Source organism: Rhinatrema bivittatum, chromosome 7, assembly GCF_901001135.1.
Source record: "Rhinatrema bivittatum chromosome 7, aRhiBiv1.1, whole genome shotgun sequence".
Classification (NCBI taxonomy): domain Eukaryota; kingdom Metazoa; phylum Chordata; class Amphibia; order Gymnophiona; family Rhinatrematidae; genus Rhinatrema; species Rhinatrema bivittatum.
In genome coordinates this window covers 34,796,948-34,816,946 of record NC_042621.1, presented here as the reverse complement: position 1 = coordinate 34,816,946, position 19,999 = coordinate 34,796,948, and the positions used below count along the sequence as shown (strand labels likewise).

General features: G+C 41.7%; 1 protein-coding gene across 1 annotated transcript in view; it reads right to left on the bottom strand.

The window, feature by feature from the left end:
* The window catches only part of CDH16 (cadherin 16), a 469,853-nt gene that overhangs the window by 200,786 nt on the left and 249,068 nt on the right, over nucleotides 1–19,999 (bottom strand). Inside the window, exon 16 of the mRNA XM_029610660.1 lies at nucleotides 18,867–19,055. Within this exon, the coding sequence (XP_029466520.1) occupies nucleotides 18,867–19,055 (189 nt within the window). The remainder of the gene's footprint in view (nucleotides 1–18,866; nucleotides 19,056–19,999) is intronic.

Here is a 19,999-nt window from a genome sequence, read left to right as displayed (position 1 = left end):
ATGTACCTCTTTTGTCATTATAAAATGGTGCATTTGAGAACAAGCTAAGAAATCTACTTTCTCCAGATGATAAGCATCAGCCAACTTCTCAATGGAGGCACCTTGCAAAAGATGCTCAAAACTATATATGCCCTTTTCTCTCCAAGCTCTAAAAGTACGATTTTGGTGCCCCGCTGGGAAGTTTCTGTTATAGTAAAGATAAGAGGAATAAAAGTAAACCCTGTTCCCAATTAACTTTTGTTTCCATCTAACCCGTATGCGATAAGTGGTAAGTAAAGCTAGTGGGATGGTAAATAATGTGCCCCATGTGTGCCTGGGTTGCTAAAACATGGCTGAGATTGGCATTTGACCAACCATGTACTGTTTGAGAAGCACCCACTGTTGATAGGGGATGTTCTGTGGATATCCGGAATTGCCCATAACTGGGCTGCAGCATAATATCCAGCTACGATCTAGGTTGGTATAAATAAAATCGGGAAATCCTTGGAGGCCTCCTGTTCCATATAAAGTCAAAGACTTTCTTTTTCCATAATTTGAGAACAGCAGCTGGGATAAAAATCAGAAGCAATATGAAAAGATATAAAAATCGAGGGAGAATACTCATCATAGTGATTGCGAACTGTCCCAACCACGAGAACTGTTCTTTATTTATTTATTTAATTCTTTTATATACCGACCTTCATGACAGGTGTCATATCAAATCGGTTTACATGTAACAAGGGGGTAAACATTCTTATCAACCATTTAACAGTAAAATAATCAGAGGAGGTAATAAAGTTACATATAACAAGGAGATCGAACTTGGGAGAAGAAGAGAAGGACAGAGGAATAACCATTGTGATAAAAGGTATCACTAAGTAAGTTGTCCAGTAGGCTTGAGATGTGGAGTTCTGAAAATTGAATAGATTAAGGGAAAGCTTGGCTAAATAGCCAGGTTTTAAGTCTTTTTCGAAATGTTTGTAGGCAGGGTTCCTGTCTGAGGTCTGGCGGTAAATTGTTCCAAATAGTGGGTCCCACTATAGAGAATGCTCTTTCTTTGGTTGCGGTGTGGCGTGAAGTTTTGTTAGGAGGTACATGGAGAGATCCTTTATATGATTCTCTGATGGGCCTGGATGAGGAATGAAGTTTGAGGGGGAATTGGAGGTCCAACGGTTGTTGTCCCATCTGCGCATATCTGCCTCAAGTTTCTTAACCAAGTGTAAATAGTTTAGCTTAAATAGATCGTGGACATTAGGACCAATTTGGATACCCAGATATTTAAGGGACTTCCCTGCCCATTTAAAAGGGAAAAGAGCCTTAATTCTATTCATCTCATCTTCTGTAACAGTAACATTTAAAACTGCTTGAAGGGAAGACAATGGATTAGATAATGTAACTAAGATGTCATCCACGAACAATGATAGTTAAAGTGTAAGTCCCCCAATTTAGCACCTGCAATCCACTCAGAGTCGCAAACTCAGGAGGCAAAAGGCTCAAGGAACAGAGCAAATTGGAGCAGGGACAGCGGGCATCCTTGTCTAGTTCCTCTGCCCACGGGGAACGGTGGGCTATATTTGCCATTAACCTTCACGCTCGCCTGTGGATTGCTATATAGCATTCTAATCCACGTCATAAAACAGGGACCAAATCCCATTTTAGCAAAGATCTGAAACAGAAAAGGCCAATGAACCATATCAAATGCCTTTTCAGCATCCATAGAAAGTAATAAAAATGGGATATTTTCTTTAGATACCCACCGTAAAATATCTGTGACTTTCCAGATGTTATCAGCAGCCATTCTCTGTGGAATAAATCCCACCTGGTCAGAGTGAACCAAAGCAAGGAGTATCCCATTCAGGCGATTAGCTAGTATGCCAGCAAGAATTTTAAGATCAGCATTAATGAGATGGGGAGATAGGAACTCCAGAGGGTAGGATCACGACCCGGTTTAGCTATGACAGAAATCCCGGCTAAGTTTGAATGATGTGGAAGGGAGGCTTCATTTTTAAGACTATTGAAATATTCTGCAAGTAGCTCTGTCAATATGGTGGCAAAATGCTTGTAATAGGAACCTGAAAAACTGTCCATCCCTGGAACCTTCCCTGATTTAAGGAGTTTTATAGCCTGGGATATTTCCAAAGCAGAAATTGGAGCATCTAAAAATTGCTGCTGTTCTTCTGATAATATGGAAAGCATTACAGAGCCCAGATATGTTTCTATATCAGCGATGCGTACATTAGAATCCCCTAGAGATGTGCATCCGTTTTCCACGTATTTGTAATCCGCAACTTATTTTTTGCTATCTGTTAAATACGTGGGGAGGCGAAACGCATCGCGACTCCCCACGTATTAAACAGATTTCTGTTTTATTCGGCCTCCTAAATAAAAATTTAAAACACCCACCCTCCTGACCCCCCCAAGACTTACCAAAACTCCCTGGTGGTCCAGCGGGGAGTCAGGAAGCCATCGCTGCACTCGTTTGCCGGTTTCATCACGGCGCCGATAGCCTGTGTCACAGGGGCTACCGGTGCCATTGGTCAGCCCCTATCACATGGTCACCGGTGCCATATTTTGCTCCTACCATGTGACAGGGGCTGACCAATGGCACTGGTAGCCCCTGTGACATAGTATGGGCAAAGGCAATCGGCGCCATTTTGAGTCCTGGCGTCGGACGGCAGGTCGCTCCGGGAGCCCGTTGGACCCACAGGGACCTTTGGCCAGCTTGGGGGGGCCTCCTGACCCCCACAAGACTTGCCAAAAGTCCAGCGGGGGTCCGGGAGCAACCTCCTTGCACGCCGGCTGTCCGATGCCAATACTCAAAATGGCGCCGATCGCCAAAGGCGATCGGCGCCATTTGGAGTATTGGCATCGGACTGCGATTTTGAGTCTCAAAATGGCGCCGATCGCCGTCATAGTGAGGGCAAAGGCGATCGGCGCCATTTTGAGATTCAAAATTGCCGTCTGATGCCAATACTCAAAATGGCACCGATCGCGTCATAGTGAGGGCAAAGGCGATCGGCGCCATTTTGAGTATTGGGATCGGACGGCCAGCGTGCAAGGAGGTCGCTCCGGGAACCCCGCTGGACTTTTGGCAAGTGCACAGAAAAGCAGTAAAAACTGCTTTTCTGTGCACCCTCTGACTTAATATCATGGTGATATTAAGTCGGAGGTCCCGAAGGGGAAAAAAAAAAATTGAAGTCTGCCCGCAGTTGTCGGGTCGAAAACTGGATGCTCAATTTTGCCGGTGTTCCGAGCCCGTGGTTGTCAGCGGGCTCGAGAACCGACACCAGCAAAATTGAGCGTCGGCTGTCAAACCCGCTGACAGCCACCGCTCCGGTCCAAAAGGAGGCGCTAAGGAGGCGCTAGGGACGTGCTAGTGTCCCTAGCGCCTCCTTTTGCCTTTTTTTACCGCCAGGCCTCATTAAAATACAGAATCGCATGCACAGGAGAGCGGGCGTTCGCCCGCTCTCCCGCATTTTTACTGTATCGGCCCATTTATGAGGGAAGGTCACTGTCGTTGGACCCCTCCCTATCTTTTCGATACCATCCCTCTACCTCTTAATCAAATGTATAAACAAGTGAAACACTGACGAAAAAATATATAAAACAGTTTCAACCCTTCCCAACATTTATTTATTTATTTTATTTGTAGCTTTTATAGCAAACATTTTAGCAAACCCCCTCCCCCCGAAAATAATAATAAGCTGTGTGCCTGCCCAGGTTTGTCCTCTTAGCAAGGCTGAAGGACAAGCCACGAATAAAACACAATGATAAATCATGGCAACACTAGGGCGTGCCTCTCACAGATCCATCAATGGGAAAATTAACTGCACAGTTCAGGTAGCCAGTTTCGTTTGAGTGGCTTGACATTCTAGGCAACAGCGATTTCCGACTCTCTGCCACCGTAGTGTTCTAGGCACTTAAGAACGCTCAGCTCCTGGCTTATTCGCATGAAAATTAACAGGTAAATTCACTTGCCGAAAAGCCTGTTCCACCTCTTTCAAGGACCCAGAAAACAACAAGGAAGTTGATCTATCAAAGCCATGAGGTAAACGAAAGAAGGGGATAGATCTCAAGTCCTTCAGGAAATCTTTATTGTGATAAAAGTCAGTTGCTCAACAATAGCCCGACTCTGGCCGTGTTTCGCCACAAGAAATGGGCTGCTTTAGGGGCTGCGAAGTGTCAACATACAGATAACATATAGAAAACAATTATAAAACATGTATAATAGAAAGTTCATGGATATGGATCAATAGATTAAATACCTATGTGGATATTATAGCAGTCATACAATAAGATGCAGAGTATGTTGATTGGCCAACATCTAATGGTATCCTTAATGTAATGAGAAATACATAAGTCTATTAAATCTTCTTAAATAAATTGTATGATTGTTTTAAAAAAAAAAATATAATAAGTATTTTTATTACCTAGTCTGATCACGTTATTCTTGTGATTACATCTCTCAAAGAGTATCTGTGGGTTTAAGAATAAATGTACCTAAGTGTAATGTATAAATTATTTTTTAGTGAAGCAAACTGTGTGGATACGATCATATAATTAAATAACATACATAATTCCCCAGTCCTTTGTAATATACCTCAACATATTATATGTTGCAAACCATGTGAACTGCATATAGAAAGGCAGTGATGCCGCTGACTTATGAAAGTGTTTAAATGCAAAAAAAAACCTTTTGTGCATTTTATTACATTTATCCATGTGCAATGTCTTAAATAATCACATATAAATTGGCGAAATATTATTATTGTGGGGCTAGTCACTAGTCTAAAAATATAACATTGTGCCATCAAGAGAATAGTGCTATCACTGAAATAGGAGCAGAGGCAATGTATTACTATCGTAATGCTAGTCAAATAACGCAACGTGGTGTCGCCAAGTAAATGAAAAAGCAAACGGAGGTGAGTTAAACAAAATCCAAATTATAGAAACTCACTATAATAATGAAATGTGGCAGTTTGCTTTTAAGCAGGTGAAGCTTAAATTGAGATAAATACTTTCCCAAATTACTTTATTCAAAACGGTTCCTTTTTAAAAATAAAATAATTAAATATAAAAACTGTACAGTTCATCGTTGTACTTACATAACTTTCTAACAAGCCTTAGTACCAAAAGAAGGAACTCTCGACATCGGTAACAAAGCAAATCACCTCCAGGATAACATGCCTTACCACTGTTCAGTATTTTAGAAATGAAGCTATGGAAGAGACTGCGATTATAAACGCTTTGTTTGGTGCCAAAAGCTATGTCAATCATCCTAATTGGGGCTTAGTCAGCGGGTCAAATATCTCCGAAGCATAAAAAGTAATACAATTCAATGGGATTTACTCTATTTATGGTGGAAGTATTAATATGACTGTTTCTGAATATCATTAGTGAATAGTATTAAGGAGTAAAAATGATTAAAATGAAAGTTGAATTAACAGGACTAAAATTGTAAAAATATTTTGATTAGAAAAAATGGCTTATAAATAAATATTAAACAGTATCTAAAAAAAGCCAATAAGACAATAATTGATTAAAAATTAGTTAAAAAATAATTTAGATGATTGACATAGCTTTTGGCGGCATCACTGCATTTCTATACACAGTTCACATGGTTTGCAATATATAATATTTTGAGGTATATTATAAAGCAGTGGGGAATTATATATGTTATTTAATTATATGATTGTATCCACACCGTTTGCTTCACTCAAAAATAATTTATACATTTATTCTTAAACCCATTGACACTCTTTGAGAAACGTAATCAACAAGAATAACACGATCAGACTGGGTAATAAAAATACTTTTTTTTAAAAACAATCATATGATTTATTTAAGAAGATTTAATAGACATGTATTTCTCATTACATTAAGGATACCATTAGATGTTGGCCAATCAACATACTCTGCAACTTATTGTATGACTGCTATAATATCTGCACAGGTAATCTATTGATCCAAATCCATGAACTTTCTATGATGCCTCCTCTATATGCAAATGTTTACACAACATATTTTCAGCAAATTTTTAATTATACGAACAGGCTACTTGTTGTAATGATGTCTTTTTATGTCTATGAAATATGTAATTTTCATTTTTATTTGTGTTTTTATGTAATTATATTTTTGTGTCAGTTTATGTATTAGTATTTATCTTCGAAGTAGAATCTCATATATTCATGTTTTATAGTTGTTTTCTGTATATCTCTATGTTGACATTTCGCAGCCCATTTCATGTGGGCAAACTTGGCCAGAGTCGGGCTATTGTTGAGTGTAATGAAAAAAGTTTATCAAGGACACAACAGACAGTGTGTTTCTCATGATCAAAAGCCTTTATGTCTTATGCGCATAAAGAAGTCAGCTCCTAGGTTGGAGAAACTGACTTGATTAGATATTCAATTGGCTAGTCTTAAATACAGTTTTGCCCTAGTAATTAAAAACAACACTCCTTTGATTTAAGGTCACAAGGTGAAAAGAAACATTTGCTTACATCTGACATTCCAAAGAGTCCTGGGAACTCTAGCTAACCTTAAAGACATGCATCTTTTATAATTCTTCATTGTGGGCCTAAGACTACAAAGAGATACACTATTTCTTCTGTTATCTAAAGTGACACAGTTTCAGAGAGGGCCTCAAAATCCAAGCAGTGCCTCCTGGAGTTTCACTGACTAAACAAATGCCTACCATAAATTTTATTATCACATGAGCAACTGGCTTTTATCACAATAAAGATTTCCTGAAGGACTTGAGATCTATCCCCTTCTTTCGTTTACCTCTGCCTCCTTCAAGGACTTCACCCAATACTTTGTGCCTTGAGCTATGAAGGAGAGGCCGAATGGAAAGGTCCATTTGTAGTGTATGCTTTCTCCTTCCAACACTTCAGTGACTGGGCGTAACTCAAAACGCTTTTTCAATATGGTGGGAGCCAAGTCTTGGAAGATGGCCAAGTTATGGCCTTCCCATGTCCAATCCCCGCATAGTCTAGCCACTGACGCCAATGGTTCTTTGATGGTGAAATCATGTAGACACACAACTAAATCACGAAGGCGATTGCCAACTTTAGGGCCTAACAACCTGTGAGCATGATCAATTGTGATTTAGCATTCCACACTCATGTCTGTTTCCAAAGTTGAGGATAACGCAGCTAGCAAGCTCTGAAAATTTTTTTCGCCCACCGGCTTATAGTTAATATACTCGGGCATCTCCGGTATAAAACATAAGTAAATGCCATACTGGGTCAGACCAAGGGTCCATCAAGCCCAGCATCCTGTTTCCAACAGTGGCCAATCCAGGCCATAAGAACCTGGCAAGTACCCAAAAACTAAGTCTATTCCATGTAACCATTGCTAATGGCAGTGGCTATTCTCTAAGTGAACTTAATAGCAGGTAATGGACTTCTCCTCCAAGAACTTATCCAATCCTTTTTTAAACACAGCTATACTAACTGCACTAACCACATTCTCTGACAACAAATTCCAGAGTTTAATTGTGCGTTGAGTAAAAAAGAACTTTCTCCAATTAGTTTTAAGTGTGCCCCATGCTAACTTCATGGAGTGTCCCCTAGTCTTTCTACTATCCGAAAGAGTAAATAACCGATTCACATCTACCCGTTCTAGACCTCTCATGATTTTAAACACCTCTATCATATCCCCCCTCAGTCGTCTCTTCTCCAAGCTGAAAAGTCCTAACTTCTTTAGTCTTTCCTCATAGGGGAGTTGTTCCATTCCCTTAATCATTTTGTTAGCCCTTCTCTTTCCCTTCTCCATCGCAATTATATCTTTTTTGAGATGCGGCGACCAGAATTGTAGACAGTATTCAAGGTGCGGTCTCACCATGGAGCGATACAGAGGCATTATGACATTTTCCGTTTTATTCACCATTCCCTTTCTAATAATTCCCAACATTCTGTTTGTTTTTTTGACTGCTGCAGCACACTGTACCGACGAATTCAATGTGTTATCCACTATGACACCTAGATCTTTCTTGGGTTGTAGCACCTAATATGGAACCCAACATTGTGTAATTATAGCATGGGTTATTTTTCCCTATATGCATCACCTTGCACTTATCCACATTAAATTTCATCTGCCATTTGGATGCCCAATTTTCCAGTCTCACAAGGTCTTCCTGCAATTTATCACGATCTGCTTGTGATTTAACTACTCTGAACAATTTTGTGTCATCTGCAAATTTGATTATCTCACTCGTCGTATTTCTTTCCAGATCATTTATAAATATATTGAACAGTAAGGGTCCCAATACAGATCCCTGAGGCACTCCACTGTCCACTCCCTTCCACTGAGAAAATTGCCCATTTAATCCTACTCTCTGTTTCCTGTCTTTTAGCCAGTTTGCAATCCACGAAAGGACATCGCCACCTATCCCATGACTTTTTACTTTTCCTAGAAGCCTCTCATGAGGAACTTTGTCAAACGCCTTCTGAAAATCCAAGTATACTATATCTACCGGTTCACCTTTATCCACATGTTTATTAACTCCTTCAAAAAGTGAAGCAGATTTGTGAGGCAAGACTTGCCCTGGGTAAAGCCATGCTGACTTTGTTCCATTAAACCATGTCTTTCTATATGTTCTGTGATTTTGATGTTTAGAACACTTTCCACTATTTTTCCTGGCACTGAAGTCAGGCTAACCGGTCTGTAGTTTCCCGGATCGCCCCTGGAGCCCTTTTTAAATATTGGGGTTACATTTGCTATCCTCCAGTCTTCAGGTACAATGGATGATTTTAATGATAAGTTACAAATTTTTACTAATAGGTCTTAAATTTCATTTTTTAGTTCCTTTAGAACTCTGGGGTGTATACCATCCGGTCCAGGTGATTTACTACTCTTCAGTTTGTCAATCAGGCCTACCACATCTTCTAGGTTCACCGTGATTTGATTCAGTCCATCTGAATCATTACCCATGAAAACCTTCTCCATTACGGGTACCTCCCCAACATCCTCTTCAGTAAACACTGAAGCAAAGAAATCATTTAATCTTTCCGCTATGGCCTTATCTTCTCTAAGTGCCCCTTTAACCCCTTGATCATCTAACGGTCCAACTGACTCCCTCACAGGCTTTCTGCTTCGGATATATTTAAAAAGTTTTTACTGTGAGTTTTTGCCTCTACAGCCAACTTCTTTTCAAATTCTCTCTTAGCCTGTCTTATCAATGTCTTACATTTAACTTGCCAATGGTTATGCTTTATCCTATTTTCTTCTGTTGGATCCTTCTTCCAATTTTTGAATGAAGATCTTTTGGCTAAAATAGCTTCTTTCACCTCCCCTTTTAACCATGCCGGTAATCGTTTTGCCTTCTTTCCACCTTTCTTAATGTGTGGAATACATCTGGACTGTGCTTCTAGAATGGTATTTTTTAACAATGACCACGCCTCTTGGACATTTTTTACTTTTGTAGCTGCTCCTTTCAGTTTTTTTCTAACAATTTTTCTCATTTTATCAAAGTTTCCCTTTTGAAAGTTTAGCATGAGAGCCTTGGATTTGCACACTGTTCCTTTTCCAGTCATTAAATCAAATTTGATCATATTATGATCACTATTGCCAAGCGGCCCCACCACCGTTACCTCTCTCACCAAGTCCTGTGCTCCACTGAGAATTAGATCTAAAATTGCTCCCTCTCTCGTCGGTTCCTGAACCAATTGCTCCATAAAGCTATCATTTATTCCATCCAGGAACGTTTTCTCTCTAGCGTGACCCGATGATACATTTACCCAGTCTATATTGGGGTAATTGAAGTCTCCCATTATTACTGCACTACCAATTTGGTTAGCTTCCCTAATTTCTCTTAGCATTTCACTGTCCATCTCACCATCTTGACCAGGTGGACGGTAGTATACCCCTATCACTGTAGTCTTCCCTGACACACAAGGGATTTCTACCCATAAAGATTCAATTTTGTATTTAGTCTCATGCAGGATGTTTATCCTGTTGGACTGTATGCCATCCCGGACATAAAGCGCCACACCTCCTCCCGAGTGCTCCTCTCTGTCATTGCGATATAATTTGTACCCCGGTATAGCACTGTCCCATTGGTTATCCTCTTTCCACCATGTCTCTGAGATGCCAATTAAGTGTATGTCATCATTTACTGCTATACATTCTAATTCTCCCATCTTACTTCTTAGACTTCTGGCATTACCATACAAACATTTCAAAGTTTGTTTTTTGTTTGTATTTTCATTCTGCTTTTTAATTGATAGGGATAAGTTAGAATTTTTTAGCTCAGGTGAGTTTTTAGTTACAGGCACGTGGACTACTTTTCTAATTATTGGAACCTCACTGTCGGGATGCCCTGATTCTAATGCATCATTAGTATCCTTTAAAGATACCTCTCTCCGAACCATGCGCTGCTGAGCGACTGTTGGCTTTCCCCTTTGTTCTAGTTTAAAAGCTGCTCTATCTCCTTTTTAAAGGTTAGCGCCAGCAGTCTGGTTCCACCCTGGTTTAGGTGGAGCCCATCCCTTCGGAAGAGACTCCCCCTTCCCCAAAAGGTTCCCCAGTTCCTAACAAAACTGAATCCCTCTTCCTTGCACCATCGTCTCATCCACGCATTGAGACTCCGGCGCTCTGCCTGCCTCTGGTGGCCTGCGCGTAGAACAGGGAGCATTTCAGAGAATGCTACCCTGGAGGTTCTGGATTTAATCTTTCTACCTAAGAGCCTAAATTTGGCTTCCAGAACCTCCCTCCCACATTTTCTTATGTCGTTGGTGCCCACATGTACCACGACAGCCGGCTCCTCCCCAGCACTGTCTAAAATCCTATCTAGGTGACGCGTGAGGTCCGCCACCTTCGCACCAGGTAGGCATGTTACCAGGCGATCCTCACGCCCACCAGCCACCCAGCTATCTACATTCCTAATAATCGAATCACCAACTATGACGGCCAACCTAACCCTTCCCTCCTGGGCAGTAGGCCTTGGGGAGATATCCTCAGTGCGAAAGGACAATGCATCACCTAGAGAGCAGGTCCTTGCTACAGGATCCTTTCCTGCTACACCTGGTTGGTGCTCTCCCATCATGAGACCTTCTTCCTCCAAGGCAGCACCAGGGCTGCCAGTCTGAAGTTGGGACTTGACTACTATGTCCCTGAAGGTCTCATCTATATACCTCTCTGTCTGCCTCAGCTCCTCCAGGTCTGCCACTCTAGCCTCCAGAGATCGGACTCGTTCTCTGAGAGCCAGGAGCTCTTTGCATCGCATGCAAATGTACAACTTCTCACCGGTGGGTAAAAAATCATACATGTGACACTCGAGGCAAAAGACTGGGAAGCCCCCCTCTTGCTGCTGGACTGCTGCCTTCATCTCAATTTTGATCAGTTCCTAGTTAAGTTTTAGGTTGCTATGGGAGTAGGAATGTGTCTAACTTCCTTTAAATGTATTAGTGAATTCACTATGTGTCTGGTAGTGGCCTTCCGAGGTCTGATCGAATTCTTAATAAAGTTTTTGTTGATTTTTTTTTTTTTTTTTTGTGAAAATGGCACCTGCCTATAAATTAAGGGATGAGCTAGGGTTGGGAAATACAAACAGTCTAACTTCAGTTAGTCAGCCTGAGTGACTCACTGCTCCCTTGATTAACAAATGTTGGTCCCTATTCAAACCCAATCACACTACCTCAACACCTTTCCAAGGTGAGTAACTGAGCTGAACTATTCAACTTTTTTACTTTGGTATATACTGCTCCTAGCTTATTTCTAGCTTCTGGCTACTTTTTGGGGGGGTGGGGGTTGTGTTTTTTTTTTCTTTTCAATACAAGCACTCAGTTAGTATTAAATACAAACACTCAGCTCTTTAAAAGTCTGGAGAACACTCAGTTCTGCAGACTTTTAAAAATATGCCCCTTATCCACAGGTTGTGCCTGATTGACCTATTTTCTAGGTCTTCTGCTTTTCTGCAAGCCAATCCTGCTCCATTTGCATAGTATTCTGCTGATCCGCCATCTTCCAAAGCGTGTCTTCATGTCCTTCAAGCCTGATGTCCAGATCGTCAATATGCGAGCCGATAGCCACCACGTCCTCCTTAATCTCTGTTATAGATGCCAGTAAGTCCAGTTTAAGCTGTTTCATGTCAAGCTCTCATGTCTATAAACCATGTTCTTAACTCTTCTTGTGTCAGGATGTCTGAAAAACCTATTGCTGGTTCAACTTTTGGCATTGTGATCACCTGCCTCCATCGCGGCCTGTTCCCCGCCATCTTCAGTCGAGTCCACGGCTAATTTGGAATACGAAAACTGCTTAAGATCGGCAGTTTTACGCTTAGTGGCCATCAGCAGGGATCTGTGTAGCATTCTATGGCTTAATAGGTTGATTTAGAGTGCAGATGCAAAAGATTCACTTTGGCTAAAAGTGGGATGGGACAGGAGCTCACAGTTCAGGCTTCCATTCAGCGCAGTGACATCACATGCCCCTTGAATACTGCCTTTCTTATACATAATCTAACACAAAGTGGTTCAAAAAACATAAAAATATATAGGTTGATATTCAATGCCTCTTAGCCAGATAAGTAAGGACTTATCTGGCTAAGTGGTGATGGCTGACTCTCTGGCCACATTTAGAGACCATCACTTATCTGTATAAGTAGTTATCCAGCTAAGTGGTGCACGGGAAATGGGTGTTTCAGGGAGGAGTTACTTATCCAGTTAACATAGCCAGATAAGTGCCAGTATTTGGACTTATCTGGTTATATTAACTGGATAACTTAGACCTGCTCAATAGCAGATCTAAATTTAGGCAAATAAGACTTATTTGGCTAACTAGCAATTTAATTGGAGATATTCAGCAGCATAGCCAAACCCGCGTGCCCGGCCTTATGCACGCCGGGCCTATTTTAAAAGGCCCGGTCAAGCAAATAAATCCCCGGGACGTGCATATGTCCCGGGGCATCGGGGAGTGGGTGGGGTGGGGCTAGAGGCCCTCGGCACAGCGAACATTTGCCACTGTGCCAGGGGATTGCGTGCCGGCAGGGTGCAGATGCACACTACTTGCGCCTGCCTCCAGGCAGGTGCAACAGGTAAAATAAAATTTTGGGGGGGTTAGGTTAGGGTTAAAGGGCAGGTAGGCTAGGGGAAGGGGTAGGAAGGTCAGGCTAGGGGGTAGGGAAGTTTCCTCCCAGGCCGCTCTGAAATCAGAGCGGCCTGGGAGGGAATGGGGGAAGGCTGCGGGCATTGGCACACGCAAGTTGCACAATTGTGCACCCCCTTGCGCACGCCGACCCGCAACTTTATAAAATCTACCCCATAACAAATTGGTGAGGCAAGACTTCTCTTGGTTAAATCCATGCTGGCTTTGTCCCATTAAATTATGCCTATCTATATGTTCAGCAATTTTGTTCTTTGATAGTTTCTACCATTTTGCCTGGTATGGAACCTTGATCCCTTTTTAAAAATTGGTTTACATTGGCAACCCTCCAGTCTTCAGGTACCATAGATGTTTTACAAATTTCCAATAGCAATTTAATTTCTCAGTTCTTGCAGCACTATGGGATATATACCATCTTCTCCAGGGGATTTGCTACTCTTTAGTTTATCAATTTGCACTAGTACTTCTTCAGGGTTCACTGAGATTTGTTTCTCTGTCTCTGAATCATCACCTTTGAAAATCATTTCTGGCATAGGTATCTCTCTTACATCTATCTCAGTAAATACCAAAGAACAAATTTAATATCTCTGCTAAGGCATTGTTATCCCTAAGAGTCTCCTTTACCCCTTGATCATCGAATGGTCCAAGTGACTACCTCAAAGGCTTTTTACCTAAAATTTACCTGAAGCATTTTTATTTTGAGTTTTTGCTTCCACAGCAAAATTCTTTTCAAATTCTGTCTTTGTCTTCCTTATCAATGCTTTGCATCTAACTTGCCAGGGCTTATGTTGTTTCCTGTTTTCTTCATTCGGATCCCTTTTTCATTTCTTGAAAGATGTTCCTTTAACTATAATAGCCTCTCTCACTTCACCTTTTAACCATGCTGGTAGTCATTTAGACTTCCTTCCACTTTTTCTAATGCGTGGAATACATCTGGGCTGGGCTTCCAAGATGGTATTTTTAAACAATGTCCATGCTTGATCTAAACTCTTAACCTTTGCAGTTGCTCCTTTTAGTTTTTTCCTAACCATTTTCCTCATTTTATCATAGTTACCTTTTTGAAAGATTTCTTTTTTGTGTTCCCTCCAGTTATTAAGTCAAATCTGATCGTGTTGTGATCACTATTGCCCGGTGGCTCCAACACTGTTACCTCTTGCATCAAATCCTGTTTTCCAAATAAGCCTGATACTTTACTTTCAATGCATATCTAGCATAGCTCTCTGCTTCAACGGCAGGGGAGAAAGTCTGATACTTCACTTCCAACGCATAGCCAGCATAGCTGTCTGCTTCAACGGCAGGGGCAATGTAGAAAATAGGATCTATATATAGACAACAACCAACAAGGACTGAATTACATAGTCGAGTAAACAAAAGCATGGGTGTAGCTTGCTTATTGAGGCGATTACTACCCCTAACTAAGCTACATATTCAATTAGATGCAGTTCCAACACTGCTGTCTACATTAATGGTGGGGTGGAAGGGAAATAGAACTAAAAGGTACTAAGAGCCAAGCGTAACAAGTAAGAGGGAAAAAAAAAAAGTGCATAGCTTGCTGGGCAGACTGGATGGGCCGTTTGGTCTTCTTCTGCCGTCATTTCTCTGTTTCTATGTTTCCACCAAGGACTAGATCTATAATAGTTTTCCCTTCTGTTGGTTCTTGTAAAAGTTGCTCCATGAAGCAGTCATTTCTTTCATCTAGGAACTTTACCTCTCTAGAATGTCCTGATGTGACATTCACCCAGTCAGTACTGGGGTAATACTGTGCTGCTGATTTTGTTAGCTTCCCTAATTTCTTTTAGCATTTCATTGTCTGTCTGTTCATTTTAGCCAAGTGAACGGTAATACACTCTCACTACAATTTCATTACCCTTTTTCACCTGGAATTTCTACCCATAAAGATTCAACATTGCATTTTGGCCTGGCGCAGGATTGGAACGGCCCTCAGGGAGGTCCCAGAGGGCACCTGCCACCAGGAGGCAGAGCACACGAGGAGACAAAGGCAAGCTGGAGCTTCACCAATAACAGTTTGGGGGTTCCGCAGGTTGAGCCCTTAGGTACCCGGACCGCCTGGGCTGAGGTGGGCCTCGGAGGATCTCCCAGAGAGGTGTTCCTACCAAGAGCAAGGGTGTGCGGCTAAAGGAGAACAGCTGAGCTAGACCGGAACAGAGTGTACCGCAGACCACTGGAAGGGAACTGGAACTGAAGGTCGTCCGGACAGGATAGGCAATGCCTAGTGGTCTAGCTTGTAGAAGGCCGCAGGCAGCATCAGAGCAGGCAGACCTAGTGGTCACAGGAGAAGTGAAGAGAGAATCCGAGTGAAGCGCAAGGGTCAAAGCCAGGGTATCTCTCCGAGGGTAGTCAGCCAAAATAAGGGTCAGTTCCAGGTATCAGTCCGAGCGAAGTCAGTGGGAAGCAGAGGTCAGTTCCAGGCAGCGGTCCGAGCATGGTCAGTGGCGAGCATAGGTCAATACCGGGTATCAGTCCGAGAAGGTACAACCTGGGAAGTGGAGCAGGAATCGGGAACATACGCTGGCAGACAGGAAGGAGCACAGGAACACAGACGCAGGAACACTGGAACAAGCGCAGGAATGCAGGAACACTGGAACAAGGACAGGATCAAGGAAGCAGGAACACAGGACAGCAACTAGCTTCTCAAGAATGAGATGACCCGTTTGCCAAGGCAAGGAACTGGAGCCTGAGCCCTGCCTTTTATGCAGGGCTCAGGTGACGTCAACCTCGCATACCGCGGAGGAGTTTCCCGTGCTTGGCCCTTTAAAGGGCTGGATGATCCGTGCACGCCTGCTTAGGGGCAGACCTGACGGCGAGGACGCCGAGCCCTGCCATGAGGAGCAATGCGAGGTTGAAGGCCCCAAGGGGCCTGGAGATGTCGTGGGACGCCACAGGCTCCGGGGACTGGCTGCAGCTGCAAGGGCAGACAGACCAGGCCTAGCGGAGGGGAGCCCGAGGTGAGCAGGCCCGGCCGTGGCACTAGCGCGGCCGGGATGCGCAACAGTTTCCTGCAGAATTTTTAACCTGTTTGAGTCAATGTCCTCTTTCACATATAGTGCCGCCCTCCACCAACTTGATCCATCCTATCATTTTGATATAATTTGTCCCATTGGTTATCCTCCTTCCACCAGATCTCTGAGATGCCAATTATATCTACCTCTTCATCCAGTGCTATACACTCTTGACTCTCCAATCTTATTTTTTAGACTTCTAGCATTTGTATACAGATATTTCAAAGTATGTTTTTTATTTGTATTAACAACCTGCTTATCTGTTGACAGAAGTAATTTGGAATATTTATGCTATGTCTGCTCTTTATTTAAAGGCATCTGGTCCACTTTGGCATTTATTTCAACCTCTCTATTGGGATGCCTAATTTCCCTGTTCTCTTAGTATCCTTCAAAAATACATCATTCCGAGCATGTGCATCTGAGCTTTCCCCATCATTAATAGCTGTTAAGTGAATTTCTCACCATATATTTTAAATCGCCCTAATTATGAGTGGAACAAATTTTTGTGTCATCCCTCTCCACAGATGTTAATGTCATCAATCTTTTAAGGATGAGAATTTCTCCACAAAAACAACTGAAGGTCACTAAAAACTCATTTCTCTACTGTTCTCATGCCACACTTCTCCCTAGTAATGTTCTTTGGCTTCCAATTAAATGCCATTTTCAGTTCAAGATATGTGTTTCTGCTTACAAACCTAGCGACAGAGTAACATAGCATATGATGACAGAAAAAAATCAGTAGACCCAGTTAATTATGTCTATACTGCTAAGGATCTATCCCCAGCTGCCAGCTTTAGAAGCACAACTGCTTGTAGGACATCACTCTATATCAAGTCTGTTTTTGTTTTTTCTCTTCTTGGTTCTTTATCCTCCTAAGTGAATGAGCATACAGAATCCCACAATTAATCCAACACCTAACTCCACAAAGTCATCTGGAGTTTTCTCTTTCCATCTAATTTCTCTCTCTCTATTACCCTTTCTTAATATGTCCACTTCTCAGTGTGTCTCGTGTCATGCAAGCTTCTTCTTGGTTTGAGGTCTTTTCTGTCCTTACACTTTTTCAATGGAATAAGCTTCCTCCTGACATCCAAAAATTCCCCCATGCTGACTGTGTTTAAATCCAGATTAAAGATGCTTTTTTTTTTTTTCAAACTCACTGTTGATAAAGTTATTACTCAGCATTTTGGCCACCAGCTCTATTAATATCTACCCACCTGCCTACTATCTAAGTAGATTTCATTATTTTATAGAGTGCCCTAATTAAGGGCATCTGATCAATATGGAGTAATAATTTGCTTCTGGACACCTTCACAAATATGATATTTTAATTTTTTTTCTTGTTTAGCACTTTATTACATAGTATTGTTGGCAGAAAAAGACAAAAATGGTCCATCCAGTCTGCCCAGGAAGCTTTCCATGGCAACTGCCGCTCTGTGCAGATTACCCCATGTGTCTATTAAGAGTAGTAACTGCTGCTCCATGCAGGTTACCCCCATGCTTTATGTTCAGGTGAGTATACTTACTGTTATGATGCTGCTCGCGGAGCCCATCCCATGAGTAGCCTCTCACCTGCCCCAGCCCGATGCCGCAGGACATCCTCTTCTCACAGGACAAGCAGGATGGTAGTCCTCACATATGGGTGACATCATCAGGATGGAGCCCAATCACGGAAAACTTCTGTCAAAGTTTCCAGAACTTTGACTGGCCCCTACTGGGCATGCCCAGCATGGCACCAACCCTGCAGCCAGCAGGGGTCCCCCCTCAGTCTTCTTTTTTCCGCGCAGCAGTAGCCTTGCAATTTAGGAGCTCTGAAGAGATTCCTGACAGGAATTTTCCTCACGGAGTTAATTAAACTTAAATTGCCCCACAGGGGTCCCTCCTCTAACTTTTCTCAGGCCGCGGTACTCCAGTAAGTTTTTCACCGTTTTTCATCGATTACCGTCGAGTTTAGCCCTCGCAGCCTACTGGCTGTCGATCGTACCGCGGCTCGATTTTTCTATGCGATTTTAGTGCGGTAAATAAATGTTTAAATAGAAGTGTTAATACTTCTAATTACCAGGGTAACATACAGCACAGAATATTTTAAATCTATATTTGTGTATAGGTTGCTTTTTTCCCATGTACATGGCTTCTTGAAGACCTTCAAAAGAGCAAGATAAGCAAGATCGAGGAAAGAAGGAAGCTAATGATTGAGAACAGGACCAAGTGGCAGGAGAGCAGCTGGTACTGAACCTATGCTACAGTGGAAAGTCAGTACATAAGCCCATTGGCTTCTCTATAATATAACGTTTGCTGATAAAATGTAATGCAAAGCAATAAATCTCAGATGTGTAGGTGAGTGTATTCCTGGGTAAACTCCTTGTGAGGTCCTGATAATTCAGCTTTGTCTTATGGAGCTTTACTTATCTCCTGACCCAGTCCAAATTTCTTCTCTTTTCTTTTTTACTGAACAAAAAAAGAAAACACCACAGGATGAACATCTCCAGATCATTGGCCAGGAATGGTGGAGAACTGAGACCACCATGACATACAGAAAATATGCAAATCTGAAGAGCACTGATACTGACATACTGAAAGACAAAGTTTAGGAGACTTGCTCATTTTTCCTGTCTTCTTTTTCTTCCTTCTCCTAAGTCTTTACAAAATGCCCCTAAAAGCTGTTCCTAGCAAATGTTTGATTTGATAACTGCTATACAAAGTCTCAGACTGATTACTCTTCTAGCTCGGGGTTGCTGAGGACGATGCCCAAAACAAGAAAATGTACTACCTTTGTGAGGAAGACGCCGACTGTGCCGTTCTGCTGGACTCTTGCAATTTGAAAAGTTTCATCTTCATTTCCAGATACAATGGCAAATTCTACGCGCTTGTATTCTTCTTCTTCATCCTCGTCAGACACTGTAAGAATCGCTATCAACATGCCGATTTCCGTATCTTCAGGAACAATGAAAGGACCATGCTGCATGTTTAAGAAAGACAAGGCTTTTTCATTCCCAGATGAAAAACTTGTCTGATGCACTCTCATAGCAAAAATTACACATTTTCTTAAAAAGATAGATTTAAAAAAGTTTTATCTTACTGTGACTTCACAGGAGCTCAAACGAAAACAGACCTGCTGTTTGGCCATTTACTATATAACATGCTTTTTATCACTTAGGTTTATTTTCCTGTATCACAAATGAATGAGATTGTTTTTTTGTTTAAGTGCTGTTAATATGGTACAGTTATGCAAATTTATCAGTTTTTTAGACTGAATATATGCAAATGCATCTCACTATGGATAGCCTGGAAGCTTGACCTGTTTGCAGCCCTTGGTGGTCCAGATGTCTGCTATAGATTAAATTGTATATTTATTTCCCAAAAGGATGCATTATGGTATAAATATTTCCTACAGAACCCACATAAAAGACCAATATACAAAGCTTTTCGGAGTAAATTTAGGTGTATAAGTTTGGTAACCATGAGGTTGAGATTCAAAAACTATTTAGAAAGATAATTTAAAAGTTATCTGTCTAAATAGCAAAACTAGCATATTCAGTCACTTATTCGGCTAAATTTTAGCCAGTATTTATCATTAGCCAAATATCTTATCAGGCTAGCTCTGGTCAGGCCACATACCTGTCCTTAAGATAGCCTTGTATATTCCAAAACGTGACTGCACCACTGAATATACCCTGCTAGTTAGCCGGATAAAGTTATCCAGCTAACTAGCCAAGCCACACAATGACTGATAATGGACCCCTAAAATTTCAACTCCTGTTGTCTTCTGATTATTTATTTTCTTGTCACACTTATGAATTTCCATATCAAAAAATGCCTACAGTGATGTACAACAATAAAACTTGGAACATACAGCAAAAAAATGGCAAATGCAAAAAAAATAACTTCATCCATAAATAAAAG